Source organism: Rhea americana, unplaced genomic scaffold, assembly GCF_003343005.1.
Source record: "Rhea americana isolate MKP2758 unplaced genomic scaffold, rheAme1 scaffold_11, whole genome shotgun sequence".
Classification (NCBI taxonomy): Eukaryota; Metazoa; Chordata; class Aves; order Rheiformes; family Rheidae; genus Rhea; species Rhea americana.
In genome coordinates, this window is record NW_028185150.1 from 9,618,022 (window position 1) to 9,637,345 (window position 19,324).

Genomic DNA, 19,324 nt, shown 5'->3' on the forward strand with positions numbered 1-19,324 from the left:
TGCAGTTCCAAAGGTGGTAGCACCGTATGTTATTTTCTGTGGCAGCTGAGTGTCACTGTTAGCTACAGACCGGCCATGGAAGGTTATGAGAGTACAGAAGATCAAGATACTTGTGTTCTAGTCTATCAAAAATCCAGRGAAACTTTGTTTTTTAAAAATGCAAAGTAATCCTGTCTGGAAGTACTCCCACTTAAGAGAAATTGGACTGGAAGAGAGAATTGTCACAGAAATTGTAGGAAACGTAGAAGTCTGGCTGCTCGCGTATGCTGATTTTGAATATTGTATAGTAAAAGGCACAGATGGTACTACCTTTTAAGCATTCTTCTTTGAGATGGAAGGCAATTACTGCCTTTTTTTACAGGCTGTAGCTTCACATGTATAGAAGATGGTCAGTGATACGGGCCTGTCTTCCCAATGCTTMCTTTTCTATGTATCCTTTTCTAGATGATGATTTTGGAACTGCCTGTGAAAAGTAAGRAAACCCAGAGGGTTTTGTCCCGGAGACTTTATGAAGATTGGCTTTCATTTCATTAACAGGAGTATCTAATTTTTCTTCAACTTAATGAGGGTTGCTCCTTGGATTGTGGTTGCATTCTGTTGCTGAGAATGATGTATACTGAACAAGACTGAAGGCAAGATTTCTATCCTCATATTGACAAAACATTAAAGGTGGATTCTGACAGCCCTACATATAGCGGTGTATTTTGTAAAAGCAGAAAATACCACTTTACTCCCATGCCTTACTTTTTTAGAATATAAAAAGAAATTGCCTTAACAACTGTTACTTCAAAACATGGCATGTTGCTGAGAATTGGACAAAGTTTGCCTGGATTTACACTTTATGCAAGCTGTTGAAGTTGCAAGGGGTGCCTGAATGGACAGGTGGTTGATCTGACTCTTTCAGGAAGGACTCCACACGGGTGTCAGACTCTGCATTTGAGAGTCTTGTGCCAGAATCTGGCTTCAGAGCAGAAAGTACCTAGAAGTGTAAGTGAACTTCAGTTAGATTTTTTCGGAGTCAAGATGTAGCCCTTAGCAAAACAGACACAGCAAGARTATATGGTATGTAAATACGAATTTTCCAGAATTTAAGAAAGTTTCTGAGATGTGGAATACCTGGGTTGTGATATGAGCCTGACATTTAGGAATCTTACTCCTCTAGGACCTATGGTGAATTTATAAGGGATTTAACTGCATATGATGGCTTAGAGCCAAAGAAACCATTATATTCTCACTGTTCAGAGTCTTTTGGCTGCTGTCTTCAGTTGTCACTCAAATTTGCTCATTCTGAGTCTGGTCTCAACCAGTGTTCTCTTTATTATTTTCCTATATTGTTTTCTGTCGTTTAATTCTTTGCAGTACATAGGATTATTGATCTCAGCCTTGTTAGTAGATGGCTCTGCGTTGTTGTGCGTTGAATTCAACTGTGGATTTGCTGATGTTTTTGTAATGTTTAGGTTTGCTGGATGGGCTCATTAAAATGTTTGTATGCATGTTTTTACTCCTGCAGGCTGCAAAATAAATCCGTATTTCAGCTTCTCAGCACTTCTGGTTACCTGAATTGTGGTTGATACTGTTATTCTCAAACCGTGTGGAATTAAATATCGTAATACAGACATACTTCTTGTGAAACTTCAGGAAGGAAAGGAGTTTTCCACACTATTTTGTTCCTTTACATAACGTACTAATTTTTCTGTCATTACAGATCTYCTTTTCTGATCTTTGCTATTAGTGTTTTCCTGTGCATTGTATCTATTTTGTGTTTTCTCTCTAGTTTGCTAGTAGAGGTATTTGCATAGTATATGTCTTCCTTTATGCATGAAATGAAATGTCTTATTTGTTCTGGTGTGGTTGCAATATTATGTAGAGCTGGGATTCTGACTTCGCTGCAATTTCTGTACTTGATGAAGAAATTGAGGTCATGATTTGTCTATGTGGCTTTGTATTGCTGGTAKTCTAGCTTTCCATGTTTCCATTTATGGCTACACAGGATGCCCTTGAGAGAGAATCGTCAGTCTAATACATGCTAAAGTGCCTTCTTCTCAGTGACTTGCAGACCACTATAGTCTTGGTTGATAACAAGTTGTATCTTYATTGCTTAGAGCAGCTATCCATGTGAGTGTCTTAATATTCAAAACTACACYTAAAAGAGAAAAAGGATTTTCACGATCTTTTAAAAGAGAAAGAAATAAGAACTCTTGGTGCATCTTTGGCAAATTTTACACAATATTGATTACAAACAACTTCTTTTCTACTTGAGTTTTTTCAGGTTCTTTTTTTAAATTCTGGGTTTTTTTACAAGCCTACTTGGGACATGTGTATGAAAAAATATTTTGCTTTTACGGACTCACCTGATGTTGACTGTTACTCTTTTGTAAAGGTGCAGACTGTCTTTGATATCCTGTTAGATTATTTTGGTAGGACCAGAAGTGAAATTTTAAACTTGTAGATTCTGTTTTCATTCAAAAATTACCTTAGTAAGAGATATGTAATTGGAACTAGCAGGAATACATTTTTCTATGTGAAAGGTTTTTCAAATCTCTTACTCCCATCTATTATTAAGTCAGAACAAGGCAAATAGATAAAAGGAGGAAATGAAGAAAGTTTTCAGGAGCTGAGTGGCAAAAAGCTCAGTTTTGTCCTAAGACAGAGCATCATAAATTGTTTCAGTTTTTACACAGCTAGCAAAACTCCATCATGCCTAATGCTGAGGGCAGGGGAGGGTAGGAGTGACACAGCAATTGATATAGTTGATCTAAAGATTAATTTATCTGTTGTATATTGCTACATTTCTATAGCTTTATGGTTTCTTGATGCAGTTTTCCTCTAGTAGTGCAAAGGTTAACAGAAGAGCAAAGCTGACAGGTGTTAGATGAGAATCTTTCAGTATATTATAATGGCTTAGTAAGCCTTTATTTATTATTTATTTATTTATTATTGTTGTTTTGCACGTGTGTTGTTTTATTTTAATTGTCCCAAGACTACTCTGAAAGCCATGCTTCAGGCCTGTATATGTGGAAAAGTCATTATTTGTGTGGGCAGAAGGTAGATCATGCTGTTTTGCCACTTTTTGAGGGATTGCTCCAGCTGAGTAGTGAAAGAGTACACTTAGAGCCTGTAAACAAAAAAAGGCATAGGCTAACTCTAGAATCACTCTGGAATTAAAAGGTGAAATTCTTTAACTTGTACTRTATGGGAGTTCAGGCTAGATGATTTAATGGTCCCTTCCAGCCAGAAAGTCTGTGAATGTGTACTAGTGCCCACCTTTCAGCAAAGACAGCATAAGAGACTTCAGCTCAGAAGGTAGTTTTGTTTTTAAAATAAATAATGAAAGTATCTTCTCAGTCATAACTAAGGTATTAGACTGGCACAACCCTATAATAAAAGTTGGATCTGTTAATGGCCTCTTTAAATATGGTAACAGAGAGGTTACAGTCTTGATTAAAAATCACTAAGAAATCACTAATGCATGCAAAGGAATACTGGAGCAGTAGAATTTCACTAATCAATTGCAGTCTAAAGTGATGGGTGCCTTCAGAAGCCTGTTTTTAACTGAACTTGGCTACTGTGAGTCTTCAAAATTTTTTGGTGCTGGATAAATCTTAGCTCATCTCTGATAATGATCTCAAAATTAAATTTGTAAGTTATTTGGAAGTGAAAAATGAMATTTCCAAATGTATGTCAGTGAGGTGCTAATGTCTCCTCTGTTTCCTGAGACTCTTTATTTTTCTTAATACCTTACATATTCTTGTTATGATTCATAATGCATTTTTTTGGGGAAGCATTTTTTTGAAGAGGAAATCATCAGGATATATACAAAGAAAACAGAACTAAAACATTCCCATGGGTTTAGTAATAGGCAAGTATCATTAAATCCTATTTCTAATTTTGTTTTCCATGTATAAGGAATCTGAACACAGATACGGAGTGCAAGGAAGCATTTAATTTAAATAAAAATATACTATTGGCAGAGTTTTAAATGCCAGATGTTCAACTAGATTGCTTTTAACTATTTGAATGATGGATGACTATTAAGTGAGGGATAATTGCAGAGGGCATTAATATGACCCAATTCATACCCTGTTAGTTTGTCTGTGTTGAATGCCCGTCTGTTCCCTTGTCCCCCCGTTCCCCTTTCACCTCTTCCTGTCTCCAGTTTCTGATCCCGTGCATGTTTTTTCCCAAGCTTACATTTGCTCATATGAACACCACATTACACAAGCGTACAAGGGATTTGTTTGTAAGATCTGTTGTAAATTCTGGTGTTTCAGGCACAACGGTAATTGAGATCGTCATAATAATGGGCATCTTGATAGAACATCAGGGAAAAAAATCTTCACCGGAAAAGTAGTGCAAAACCAGAGCAGGTTGCCCAAAGAGGTGGTAGAGTATCCCATCTCTGTAGGGTTTCAAGGCTTGGCTTGGCAAAACCACAGATGACCTGGTCTGGTACAGGCATCAGTTCCACTTCTGAGCCACAGGTTGAACTGGATGATCTCCAGTAGTCCCCTCCAACCAATTTTTTTTCTGATTCTGTGAGTTTGTAATCACCATTAGAGTATGCAAACAGGTACCAGAATATACTAGTTGTTCAAATATTTCATCCTTTTCCATCTTCTTTTTTTTTCCTTCCTTATCTTCCACATCCTCCCACATTTCAGGAATTGCATATCACACTTTCTCTGAAATGGTCTTGTGCCTGAGTGCCTACATGCAGATTGAACTAGGCAGGTGCACTCCTACAGCATTCTTTTTTATACTCTTTTAGTTTCATTTGCAATAAATCTATTTTGTGCTCTGCAAGACTGCCTTACCATGTGAACTGAAGTGCAGTATGTGGGGACCATCAGGAGAGGCATTTCAGAAGTGCTTCGAAGTTGTACTGAAATGCAAATTTAGAGGTGCATACTGAGAAATTGAGTGTAAATGGTGTAAAGGATACTCTGTTCACTCTTACCTGAGACCTTTTTGTATATTTTTTCTTTTCTATTTTTTTCAGCCTTTTTTTCTTCTGGAAACTGTGGCTAAATGGATGCAGGTAAGAAGTTCAGAAACATTTGTGGAGCATAAAACTCTGTAGATCTAAAGAGCGTTTTATTTTTTCCCTAAATTCGACTGTGATTCATTAAGTGTAGTAGAGAAGTTCTTTCTGTACCTGTCTGAACCCTATTTTCAAAATGTTTCTTTAGCTTACACTGACGTACTTCTAATTCCAGAATTTGTATATTGCATATTTGAGTTCCAGATTCGCACAAGTAACAGTCTGTGCAAGTGGGCCTGTCTGAAACTTTTGCAAACTTGACCTGGATAAATTCATATTATCAACCAACTATCTTCATAAATAGAAATTGCTTTGTTCAGGTACCTGACCTAAAATTTTAGAAGAGTYGGGCAGAGGAGCTTTTTGGGCTGATGTTTTTCAATAGTTGTCACAATAGTGCCGGAGTCCCAGAAGACTTTGAGCAAGCTCGTATTGTGCTAATATTCTAAAAGTTAAAGTGAGTGACTGAATGATTGTAGCCTGACAGCTTGGATCAGTTCTGTGTAGAATAATGGGATGGATGTTGTGGATTGGCAAACTGTAAAGTGAAAATTGTAAGTCTTTCTAAATGGTTTATGCTGTAGTTAAAGCAAGCAAGAATTTCGGGGGTCGTAATGATTTGTGCTGTTTGAGAGGTCACATATACTGGTCACGATGGTCCTTTACAACATTGACGCAGCTAAGAGCTTAAATAGTCTAAAGAAGCCTGTGTTATTTAATACCAAGCAGTAGTCAACTGTGTAACCACACTGTCAAATTCTGTAGGAAGATGATAATCTTGAGTTAATCCAGTAGCCGCATACAGAGCTATAGAAAAAAAAATACATAATTCTTTATTATTATCATAATTTTTAACCACTTCCATGTAAATCTATTTAATATTAATTCAATGCCTGGGAGTGCTGGTGGATGACAAGTTGACCATGAGCCAGCAATGTGCCCTTGTGGCCAGGAAGGCCAATGGTCTCCTGGGGTGCTTAGGAAGAGTGTTGCCAGCAGGTGGAGGGAGGTGATCCTGCCCCTCTCCTCAGCCCCAGGGAGGTCTCAGCTCGAGTACTGTGTCCAGTTCTGGGCTCCCCAGTACAACGGAGACATGGAGCTGCTGGAGAGAGTCCAGCRTAGGGCTAAGGAGATGATCAGAGGGCTGGAGCACCTGCCCCATGAGGAGCGGCTGCKAGAGCTGGGCCTCTTCAGCCTGGGGGAGAGAAGACTGAGGGGGGGATCTTATCAACGTGTGTACAAGTACCTGAAGGGAGGGTGTCAAGGGGCTGGGGACAAACTCTTTTCAGTTGTCCGGTGGAACAGGACAAGAGGCAATGGGCAGAAATTGAAGCACAGGCAGTTCTGCCTGACCGTGAGGGGGAATTTCTTCCCTGTGAGGGTGACGGAGCACTGGCACAGGTTGCYCAGAGAGKYTGTGGAGTCTCCTTCTSTGGAGATCTTCAAGGCCCGCCTGGATRCARCCCTGTCTAACATGCTCTAGGTGACCCCTGTTGAGCAGGGAGGTTGGACTAGATGATCTCCAGAGGTCCCTTCCAACCTTACTGATTCTGTGATTCTGATGACACTCTACCTTCATTTGAAAGTGTATTCCATGATAGACCACATCCTCATTGTTTTATGTCTTCAACTTAAAAGGTCCCCAAAAATGATGCTGTAGTGTGTATTACAGCAGAATAAAACTGTAGTTAGCATATGCATATTTAAAAGGTCACTTATACAAAGGTTAAATATTTGAAGAGAGGTCAGAACAATTCATTTGTATGATGTAGGGCAGAGAAGAGACCAGTGTATCTTTTAATTGAAGTTAAATGCCACTAAAGAGTAGAGACTTAAAGCTTAAATATACTTAAGCTTAGATGCTGAAAGAGAAAGCCTTATTGGAGGAAGGATGATGCTTGAAAATGAATAAAAAGATAAAGCAAAAAGACTTCAAATTTACCACTGCCCACGACTGTATGATCCTTCTTGTCTAGATTTCATGGAACAAGAAGAGGCGTCTTACATTCTCTTTATGGAACATCATAAAGCAAAATAATAAGGACTTTGTGGAGAGGAAATCTCATGAGTGTCTTTGAAGTACGTTGCCTTGAAAATAATTTCTAGAGATAAGTAAAAGGAGATGTTGACTCTGAAACTGTCTGCAAGCAAAAAGGAGAAAAAAGTTGATAGATGAATACCTAAATATTATAATTACTTCAAGTATTTAAATATTTCAGGATTGTACTGTTCTTCCAGTCAGTTTACCCATGTGAAATGTCTTCTACTGTGCAGCTAATACTTCAGTTGCAACTATTCTCTGCTGTAAGTGTACTACTTGGATGTGTTAATAATGTAAAAAGGTTTGTTAAGGTTATGAACACACAATATTTTCAGCTGAGTGTATTCTCATAGTAAAAGTTAAATATTGATATGTAAAAAGAGAATAAAAATGTACTTTTCAGATGTCTCACAGTTCTGTAAGTTAGAGGGGGAACAAAAGTACGGGGTAAACAATAATTAAAAAAAAGCAGCCTATCTCCCTGTGTGTGTTTAGGAAATCTGTTTGTATTCTGTTTACTCTATGACTGCATGTCTAAATGCTTTTACACTGAATTCTTTTTCCCTGTTGTCCGTCTTCGACTCAACTGGTTTGCATTGAGGTTTTAGCTGTAAATGTTGCATAGGAATGTGAAAAGTACATTCAAGTGACTTCTCTCCTTTTTTTTTTTTTTTTTTTTGTTCTTAACTTGTTCATTTGTCAGTACCTTGTTATAAGTTTGTTTTGTACAGAATGTTTTATGTTTTTGAAAGCATGCATCCTTTTTAATTTTTTTGATCTGGCTGCATGTGGCAATAGTGTGTGATCCAGTTAACATGATTACCACCGTAAGATTTATTGTTGTTGTTACTTAATGATGCAAACCTATGGCTTGATGAGCATCCTGCCATCTGCTTTCCAGCCTTATTCTGGCTGTGACTTCTGAGCAAGCTGCGGTTTCTGAGAGAGGTATGGGAGGATCCTGAGTTGTGCGCTGTGCAATTAGCAATACCCGTGGGGGTCCTGCTTGAAGGTGCAGGAGAGGGGAAATGCCAGTCTTTGTTTAGGGGCAGTCGTGTCAGGAGCAGACTTGGCTGGCAGTGGCCTTGGAGCTCATAGCATGGCAGAGCAGGCAGGTTTGCAGAGGCAAGTCCAGGCCAGTGAGTTGGCGGCCCTCCGTATGRTTGGAAAGGGCAGCAGTGGGGCTGTCTTTGCAGTGTTGGAGCACCATTAAAAATTTATGAGGGAAATAAAGATGGCAGATCAATTTTCATTCAAGCTTTTGGAAATTTGTGAGGTAATCTATGCAGCTTTGGAGTTTTTTTTTTAATGTGGACTGAATTAGTAGCTTGCCCTTGAAACAGAAGAATTAAAAGGATCTGCAGATTCTGTTAGAAATTGGTTGGTAGATATGAGATGCAAAAATCACAGTGAGGACTAAAATTGTAACAGAAAACACAGCAGAAGAGAAAACTCTGCATGTAGGGGGGATAATAAAGTTAAGTTTAATCTCCTGTAACCTGCACCTGTCTTTATGCCTCCTCCTTCTTTGCATCTATTGTTTTGTTCTGTTTTTTGTTTCTTTTCTTTTTTTTTTTTTTAACTGAGAATAAAAGATGTATAGATACAAGCTCAAATATTTCTTTAGCAGCATTTAGCAGTTAGCAGTATCCAGGAATATTGAACCTTGAACTCAGTAGGATTCTTTAATTTTTTGGTAAATTGGATTTTGCTTTTATCTATGATTATACTAGTAAATAAAATCTCTTTGTTAGTGGGATGCRTGAGTAATCTGGAGGGCTTCAATACAGTCTTTCAGTGTTTCTTCATGAGGTTTTGAAAGCTTGCAGCTCTTGCATTCACTTGCTTTTGTATTTAATTTCTGTGGATGGAAGCATGTTTGGCTCTGATGTTTATCATCCCTGAGAAACGAGAGACAAACTCCTTAATATTTAAAATACGCTTCTCAATAATGTAGTCTGTGAAAGGAGCTTTAGATATGGCAGCTAGAGAGTGTTAATTCAGTTGTTCTGAAGGGTGAAAGGGGGATGTTAAAGAGCTAATACACACAACATATCAAATATTCTTTGAATTTTATACTTATATCCCCTGTCCTCCTCATCCTGCCCTAATCTGAGTAACACTTCAACATCTTATATACTGCCCTTTTCAGACCTTTCTAGGAAGAGTCATTGCCAAGAAAAGCACAGTGCAGGCAATTGAAATTGAAACAGCAATTAAGAAAAGTGTTCTTGTTTTCAACTAGGTTTTAAAGGATTTTGTTGTGTTTTCTGAAATTTTGTGCTTTTAATAATTTTGTCTGTTACACTTGCTTTTTCAGCTTAATTCAGGTGTATATTGTTTGTGTTTTTGAAACAAAGTAAGTCAGAGGAGAATCAGGTCTTTTCTTCASGTGCTGTCTGAGTGCTGGTAGCTTCCAGTGAGGGTGTATGCTCTTAGCTCAAAGTTCTTGAGTAATAATGAATGCCTTTTACTGAACTTACGATGCAGAATCTAACTCAGTTATTGGAGTTTCAGTACTTTTTTCTGTGTCTTTTTGCTGGGTTGTTCCTGTGCTCTTGCATTCAAGTGGATAGGAAGCAGGAGGCTTTTAGATCAAGAGGTGTGCTCATTTCTTCTGGTAACTACTAGAATTGCTATAGATGCATTTAAGAAGTAAAAATCTGTTGCTTAGTTGTTCTAGAGGCCTGCATATGCATGTTTTTGTACTGCCTTTTTTTTTTTTTTTTTTGGCTTTGAAAAAAATCTCTTCTGGAAAGACTGTTGTGCAGCTTCTCTCAGCTGGAAGAACTGAGAGGCTACTTTGCCATGGCCTGCAACTTACTGGTTCATTTCTTTTTAAATCTCTGTCCACCGTTCTTGTTCTGTGTTGCACTGTAATGTCACCCCTGAAAGGAGGCAGAAAAAAGTCTGAGATTTGTTGGTTTCATTCTTATTTTTAGAGTAGCTTAGAGATAATCCTCYTTTATGTAAATGGAGAAAAATACACAGTTTTCGTTATTATAAAAATGCTGCCTGCGAAAAGGTAACATCATTTGCATTCAGCGTTTATGACTGGAGAGTCAGCATTTTCCACTGTGCTCTCTGAGGCAGTTCTGCTCTTTCCCTTTTACCTAGAGGAAGAAGCATCACAAAGAACCATATGGTCAGATTCAGTACAGATTCATTTTTAGCAATTGTGTCTCTAATTAAGATTGAAGCTAGTCACACATTATAATACTGATCTTAAATGTTACTGTGCTTTGACATCACTTATATTCTATTTTAACTTATTTTCTTTGGAAGCAGATTCTATTAATAACAGTAACTTAAATCCAGAACAGCAGTTCTGCTGATGAGAACTAGATTATCTGGCAGCTAATTTGAAGATTCAATCCCTGATACATTTAGAAATCAAATCAGCAGTAACCTAACAGGGAGTCACAGCAGAGCTTAAAAAAAAAAAAAAAGGCAAATTTTCATAGGTTAGCAGTTGTAATAGGAATTTATGATGCTTAAACTGTAACCATTTTGTTATGAGACTGGACGTATTTATTCCCTCAACAACTTAAAATTTTGAAGTTGCAGACTTCGATGTTTTTTTCTTAATCATATTGGATCTAGTGTATGTAATCCATTGTTAAACTTACCTGCAAAAGTTACCTTTGAGATCCAGAGGTGGATTCTTGTAACAACTCTTCTCCACTGTTTTTGGTCCATGTCACCTATTTGGCTAATAACATCAGTTACCCTTCCTCTGGCAGCAGATGAATGGCCTCAGATAGCCCTGGCAAGAGTTGGTTTACAGCATGGGCAAGGCTTTAATGATAGGACGATAGGAGATGCTGGGAAGGGGTCCCCAGGGCATCCGAGAGGCAGCAACCTACTCGCCCGGGTCTCCTTTGCCCACTGACATTGGCAGGATCGATCTGAAGAGCCCTGAAGAGTTTAAAGTGAGAAAGTCCTCAAGTTTAAAGTTTAATTTTGAATAAGAGTGAAACTGGGACTTCAGAGGAGAGATGTTTACGGAAAGGTAACACTGGTAATCGAAGATCTGTTTATTACTAGCAAAAAACTGAGGTTCTTTTATGCCAGGTGCAGAGTTATCTCACTCCTCTTTCTTTGCATGGAGGCAGGAATGGGCAGGAAATGATGGAGCTGGGTTTTTTATCCTTCTTCATTACACTGGCCTCATTGTTGGTTGCATACAGGTTATGTAGCAGCTGTTGAATGTGCTCAGGTCCAATGGAGTTGGAAGTTAAATTTTTTTCAGGTGTTCAATTTAATATATATATATTTTTAGTAATTAATACTTTTCTAAATTTTGTCTTGTGAATTCAGGCCTTGCAAAATGCTGCCTTTATCCATTTTAAATTCATATTAAGAAGTGTTATAAGTGAATTTCATAGCAGTAAATAATTTCTTTTTTCAATAATGCATTACATTTGTAAATATTTTCGTTTTCTCCACCTGAAATACTTTTCAACTCTTACGCAAATTGTAGAGACATTTTTCAGATAAATTGTCTTAAAAAAAAAAAAAAAAAAAAAAAGAATTTCTATTTCCTCAGTTCATTTTTCTGTCTCAGACTTAAACCCCGTGAAGGTAGCTCTGTGCTTCATTGGTCCTAAATTCTCTCTTCATTGGTCCTTTTCCTTTCTTCCGGCCAAAACTGGACTTTTTTAATGCATTCAGCATGGGGAAACTAATGGTAAGCCTCTGAGCCCTGTGCCATAGTGCTTGATCTCTGCCTAGCTATAATTGTGTTCTTAGGCAAAACTCTTGCTGCTGCCATCATGGTGATTTTGTCCTCATGGGCTTGTATACAACTCCTTTTTAGTGACAGAATTTCCTTACTTTTTGTTAGGGATTCGTAGAGTGTTACAGGCTAGTTGTGGTTGGAAAACACACCTGAAGTTAGCAGAAGAAGCTTACCCCTTTCTGAAATATAACTAGACATATCAGGAAAGAGAAATACTGAATTCAAGAACCTGCTTATCCTTCCTAAGTGCTGGTGACTTGTTCATTTTTTGAGCTAGATTTAAGAGATGTGGGTAACAAGCCTATACTTTACATATGCATACTGTGAAGTGCCTCTGCTTAGAGATAGTAACTTGAGCAAAGTACTRTAGTTAAAGTTCCAAATTTTGTTTCTTCAGCTTTTTTTTTGGGGGGGGGGTTGTTTAGTGAAATAGTTGATATTTGGGAGAATTTTTTTTCAGTGTCTGGCCTTGATTGAGAGAGAACCTTTGTTAAATACTTTTTTGAGGGGAAGGAGCTTGGAAATTAGGAGATATTTCTACAGTCCTTTGAACAGCTTAATAGCTGATTTGAAACACCTGGAGATAGAAAGCTGAGGATAGGATTAAATGACATGAATTAAGGAAATACTCAAAAATTATGAATACTTTCCTGAAAAGGGTTTTGATTATGGCATTGTGACTAGTTGCAAATTACTTTTTTTTCCCTCAAAACAGTTTAATCTGCTGACTAAAGTGAAAAACACATGTGTTACCAAATGCTGTATTTATTAAGACCTAAAGCAATCAAGCTGTATTTAAAAATAACATTATTTTTAAGACTTGTCATTGTCTTGAAGTATTGTGCAMCCTTGACATTTTTTTCAATACTCTTCTGTTGTCTGTGTGTCTTTCTTTCCTGAATAATCTGCTGTGTTGTGTTTTTTGCTTTGTAATATGTTTTTCTTTCTTTTTTTTTCCTGCTTTACCTTCCTCACTTTATATATCATTGTATCAAAGTCTACAGAAACCTAGAAGCTTTCCTACAGAAAATTTCAGTTGTCTGGCTGTTGATGACTGGAACAAAAATGCTTTTTTTTTCTGAACATCAAGTACTGTATGTTTTAAACTTTACTCATGCTAAGCTCAGAAACAAGAGTTTGGGCTCCGAAATGGAAGTTTGTATGGTTATTTAGGAAGAGCAAAATCAGAGTAAAAGACTTTGCAGCAGATATTAAAAGCAAACTACAGTGTCTAAACTAGTGTGTTTAACGTTTTTAAATTTTTACATGGATACAGGGCTTCTGCAAGCTCTTGTAGAAAACTCCATCTGCACAGAAATTCTGTGTGCAACTTTTCTGCTCTGGAATTATATTAAGATTCGTAGTTGTTCAGCCTAAACAATATGAAACAATGGGAAGGGGAACAGAGGGGATTTAATGTCTCTTTCCAGGTGCTGTTTTCATTATCTGGCAAGAAACATACTGTATTTTATGTGTACACATGTATAACGTGTATTTTCACAATTTTTTGTTTAAAGCTGTTTTGAGTGAACTTACTTATCACACAGAAATGAAAGTAATTAGGTTTCCCAAATGGGGAAATTCAATTCAAAAAGAGAGAATTGTCTAAAACAGTAGGGGCAAGAGGGTTCTGTGTAATGAGGCATTGCATATACTGTAACATTCTTAGCCATTGTATACCAAAAGGTCTCTCTTAAAAGAGAAAAAAAGAATTTATAGGTGCATCTCAAGAGACATACGTTTGCTAAAAGAGTATTTTGTTTTTCTTAAAGGTAAGCTGTGAACATATGCCTTTTAAAAATAAGTGTGTGCATGTAAGTCAAGTGCAGTGCTGGTGCAGTGTTGGAGCGTGGCAAAGTGTGGATGCTTTGTGAAATTGCATTGGTGACTCTGCCAAGGCGACCTGTGCTGGGGGTGTGACACCTTTGCAATTTACTCTGCATGTGGAATGTGGCTTGGAGTTACAGATAAAAATATGTCCAAAAAATAGCTAGGTAATTTTTAGATAAGATAAAACCTTTTCGGTTTTCATGCTCCACTGGCTTACTAACTTATTTCTCTTATAAAAGCTCTGCAAAATTAGAGTAAATAGACTTCTTACAAATGAAAAGATTAACTAAAATGTTGCCTATAGCGCACAGCTTGTTTCAGATAACCATATATGAGCCTATTGAGAGTGCAGCATTTTATTCCAGACAATCAGAGCAGGACCATAGAAATAGGGTGCATTGTGCTCAGGTAAGACATATTTGTTTAAAAGACGTATTTGGAATTAAAAAATTGCTGCATTGTTGCCTGCATGTACAAGACAGTAATGGATTATACCGCTGGACTTGGGAATGAAACAACAAATAGAATTTGAGTGTGAACACTTGCATTTTCACCTTTTCTTACTGTATTTGGTGTCACGATTGCTGTGCACTAGACATGAGTGTTCTGGTCTTTTTCCAAAATGAAAACGTACCCTCTGGTTTCATTAAAAAGGCTTTATCTGAAGAATTTTTCTTTAGTATTAAGCACAGACAAAAAATCCTCAAACTTCAAACTGTTTTTTTCCTTCCTATTGCCTTAAAAAATATGTGAAGATACTTATTTTCTTCATAGCCATGAGGTAGCTTAACCTTCAGCAAAGAGCTGATTGCACTAGTAATCAACCTGTGATTTGTCTTTTTTGGGGACGGACTCATCCATCAGGTACTGAGTGCAAAGCTAGGAGTGCTTAAGAAGCACTTTTCCGTATATGTTTGATTACTGGAGCATAGCTACTGTTTGGGGTGATTAATGTGATAATATTATATCTTTCACATGGGTGCTATGTCTTTATTTACAGGGTCAAATGACCTCTCTTGCTTATATTGTCTTCTGCCTATGGCATTTTTCGTAGGGTATAGTTTTTTTTGCTTTAGATTAAATACTTTTTGAAGGCTTGGTAACAAAAGTTAGACTTTGTATTTACTTGAGGGAAATACCAACAAAAGAAGAAAGTTTTCCAGTGGCCTTCCAGCTATCATGTAAGAAAACCCCCACTTTAGTGAGCAGTCCTTTTAAAATACTGTGCTGAAGACCAGTTTAAATAGTCAAATGTATGTATTTAACTCAGAAACTTACTTTTCACAGAAAGTTATTGGAGTTGAGGTGACCTAAGGGCGTTTCTTCAGATCCACAGTTTTATAAGCAAATTTCTCTTTATCATTGATAGTTAAAATTTGAAAGAATATTTTCATATATTATTCTTTGCCAGAATAAGAAATGGAATTAATTTGGAATTACTGGAAAAGGGGCAAACAGAAAAGTAACTTTTTCAGTTATATATATGTGTATATATACATACATATATACACACACACACACACACACATATATATATGTCTTTAAATAGAACATTTTTTTCTTCTCCCTCCAAAGCACATTACCTTGACATTTTCAAGATAGTCTTTGAAATTAACCTGAGATCATTCTTCAAATGAGGGCAATTTCACAGGTGAAACAGTTTTACTATGGAAGCTTTTATTCTTCAAAATTTTAGGGGCTTTTGGGTGGTATCAAGCAATATTTTGACTGATCTGTATCTCTCTAATTTTTTTCTCATAGCTGTATGGGTCAGCAATGCTGTGTCTCTTGTATGCTAGCTAGTGTGTTGTAATTGATCATGTATTACAACTTCCAAAATTAGATCACATGTTTTCAGATATTGTCTTAACTGTGGTTGTAGTAAGTATTGTGGCATTTGTTAGCTTTTTYGAGTTGAGATATAGGTAGCTTTCATATAGTTGAATTTTATCTTCTTCTCAAACTTAYGATCATTCAGTTAAAGATCTGGCAGCATACATGTTAAGAAGATTTCAGAAAATCTGCTGTCATCCTGTATTTGTCTGGAACTTCACTTCTTTCTACTGGTATTGCCTTTTTTCTATGAGTGAGTGACCAGTGACCCTTATGTGAGAGTCAAGGGTTGCTTTGAGTGAAACAGTTGTAAGGCAGAATTTTTAAACAATGCTCAGTTTTAGACTAATTTTGTCTCTATGCAAAGGAGTGGAAATTTTACAATTGCTTTCCATGGAAGTAAGGAATCTTACTTGGAATAGATTTTTCAAAGGCCTGTTACATATTATATTCTTCACTATTCTTTTTGTTTAATTTGTTTTTAAGATTGAAAGTTCTCCAATACTGCTGTTACTGTTTCCTTAAATAATGTGATTGTCATCTGATTTGAAGGTTGGTGTTTTTGATTCAGTACTTACAGCACACATATACATATTCCATCCATTCTTTAATGATTTCTTGGAAATCTTTGGAGGAGACATTGCCTTGTCACATACATTTGAATGAAAGTATCATTCAAATACTTTCTTTACCTGAAAAAGAGGAAACTGAATTTTTTTCATAATTATTTTCAAACTAAAGTCTAAAGTAATTAGCTTTTCTGTTCACTTTTTCTTTCTGTGACTCCAGTTTCTGTATAGTGTCTTTATCTGTTCAGTTGATGGGTTTTATGTGATATATTTTATTTATTTTTAATTATGATTTTGCAACTGTACTATACCATTATCAATTATTTTTTTCTCCTGTGCTGATGGAAAAGGCACATTCTAGAAGTTAAACACAGCATGCTAGATTTGCGCAAGCTATGTATATGTTGTTTCTGGAAATAAAACGATCTGTCTGGAATGGAGGTCATAATAGACGAGAAAAAAGGTTTGTTGAGCTGGAAGCTGCCAGCTGGAGCATAGCACAAATAACTCCTATCTGTACTTGCCAGCTTGTCAAAAGCTCTGATAGAGGACAGCTGAAATTACTTTCTTTCCACAGGAAAGCATTGCCATTTTGCATAGAGCTCATTTACTTAACAAAGTGTCATCTAAACCTTTTGCCCGAGTTCGCTAAATTTAGTTCAAGTTCTATTTTACATTGTTGTTAATTTTTTAATTGATATTTGGCATATACATTCTCATAGTTTCTTTAAATTATAAGTCTTTCCGCAGATACTGTTTCTCTTAATATTTAATAATAAAGCACAGACTAGAGCAGTATTTTACTCATCAGTGTGTGCTTTGACTTGAAAGATGTAAGGTGCCTTTGTCTTTATGAAACTACATTTTAAAACACAGGACAGGGTTCAAAATAGCTGAAACTGTTAAACAGAAACTTTCTGAGCTAGATGAGCTTAGTTCCTCTGAGAAACTTGAAGCCACTAACCTATATTCTTGCAGTTTTTTTCCTGTTTCCATGGACTGCATAATTACTATCTTTGGCAGACCTGTGTAGTAATTATGTCATCTTTTTGAGATTTTAACGCAAACTCAATAAGGTCAAAATGTCTTGCTCTTCTCAAAATGGCAGGGGTCACACTTACAAATATTTGTAGTGTCTATTCAGTATTCTAGGGAAGACATTTGGTGCAGGAGTCAACCTGTGTGCATCATAGGCATCATTCTAGATGTATCCCATTAAAGATACTGCATCTTACTGTCAGGTGCTTCCGTAGGAGCTGTTCTGAGATGGTTGTTCTGCAAAGAATTTATCCATAAAATTGTGAAGGGGATTGAGGGTGATTGGTGCTAGTAGAGATCATTAGCATGGAAGTGATATTCCTGATCTGGCTGTCCTCTGACTTCATAGCTCATGAAGTTAAAAGTTTCTCTGCTGGGACAAGAAGAGTGCCTGTTGTTGCTTCTGTTCATTGGCTTTACTTTTTTTTAAGAATAACCTCAGGGGTGTTTTTTGTTTGTTTCTCTTGTTCCAGCTGCAATAGACAAAATGTCAATAGAATAAGTTGCCTACCCACCAATACTTGCCATGAACCATTTGGTTGGACCACTTGAGGGGGAGGTAAGTGAAGAGCCAGCAAACGGAGCAGTGAATGAGTCGGTGGAGGCCGACCTGGAGCACTCAGAGGTGGAAGAGGAGCAACGGTATGCAGCTCACTACCTGAGACACACAGACAACAGCCAAGGGGGCCAGTCGGGGCAGGAGGAGGAAGGGATGCTAGCTCGATCGGCCAGCACTGAGAGTGGTTTTCACAATCACACAGATACTGCTGAAGGGGATGTCATAGCCACAGTGGAAGATAGTTACGATACAGACAGAGTTCAGGAAAATGAGGATGAGAGCGCATATGCGGTGCAATATAGGCCAGAGTCTGAGGAGTACACGGAGAATGCTGAGGCTGAGCACGGTGAGGCCATTCACAACCRAACACTGCCCAACCATTTACATTTCCACTCCATTGAGCACGAGGAAGCCATGAATGCAGCCTACTCGGGTTATGTCTACACGCATCGGCTCTTCCACCGAGGGGAGGATGAGCAGTATGCTGAGCCTTATGCCGATTATGGACTGCAGGAGCATGTGTACGAGGAGATAGGAGACACGCCGGAGCTTGATGCGAGGGATGGACTTCGGCTCTATGAGCRGGAAAGGGAGGAGGCGGACAATTACCGCAAGGAGGCGCTTGGTGCCCGCCTTCACCATTATGATGAACGATCTGATGGAGAGTCTGACAGCCCCGAAAAGGAGGCAGAGTTTGCACCCTACCCAAGAATGGATAGTTATGAACAAGAGGAGGACATTGATCAGATTGTGGCAGAGGTGAAGCAGAGCATGAGCTCCCAGAGCTTGGACAAGGCAGCTGAGGACATGCCAGAGGCAGAGCAGGGTTTGGAGCATGCTCATGTTCTTGCTGGGCATGAAAGCAATGGCCAGCTTCCCCCTGGTTCTCGAGTCACATCCAGCTCTGGAGACTCCGTACAGAGGTATAGCAAGGAAAAGAGAGATGCAATTTCATTGGCCATCAAGGACATTAAAGAGGCTATTGAGGAAGTGAAGACAAGGACCATCCGATCTCCTTATACCCCTGATGAACCAAAGGAGCCTATCTGGGTGATGAGGCAGGACATCAGCCCAACCAGGGACTGTGACGACCAGGGGCCACTAGATGGAGATGTGAGTATGCAGAGCTTTCCACACTCAGGTTGCGTCTGCCCTGTTGCTTTAATTGTGACACAGATTGCCATGCAAGAGGGTGGGTTTTGTTCTTGCTCTGTAATTCAGTCCCAGGTAAAGTATGTACTCCTTAGCACATTTTAAATTCATGCTTTGGAAGATATGTAAGAAGTAAACATGCACTATCAGTGAGACAAATTTTCCTTTATGAAACACTGATGATCTCAATTACATTATACAGCAATCTGATTCACAAAAGTCTTATTTTTTAAAACAAATGCTGTTACAATTTCTTCTAATAGCCACTGTAGCAACCAAACATTTTTTCTTCTATTACCTAGCCTTCTGTATTTCTTTTAATTCTAGATTTCATTTTCTGTCAGGTAACAGTTTCTGTAAAAAATCTATTAATATTATTTGTAATTTCTATAAAGATTGTGTCACAGATTTAAATTCCAGAAAAAAAGATTCACGTTCTTTTCACTTCCAGGCTCTAAAGATGTGCTATCAGCCTTAATATATTATCACTATAAAATGTATTCTCTCTTGTGCATTGAAA

The 19,324-nt window shown here is 37.7% G+C and overlaps 1 protein-coding gene across 5 annotated transcripts in view; it reads left to right on the forward strand.

The window, feature by feature from the left end:
• The window catches only part of APBA1 (amyloid beta precursor protein binding family A member 1), a 94,184-nt gene that overhangs the window by 32,893 nt on the left and 41,967 nt on the right, over positions 1 to 19,324 (forward strand). For 4 of the 5 annotated variants that reach the window (XM_085313766.1, XM_085313783.1, XM_085313793.1 and 1 more), the window contains exon 2: positions 17,567 to 18,765. In XM_085313766.1, coding sequence (XP_085169892.1) covers positions 17,620 to 18,765 — 1,146 coding nt within the window. In that variant the 5' untranslated portion in view covers positions 17,567 to 17,619. Of the gene's footprint in view, positions 1 to 4,999; positions 5,039 to 17,566; positions 18,766 to 19,324 lie in introns of all 5 variants that reach the window. The other variant, XM_085313776.1, reaches the window with a different exon arrangement.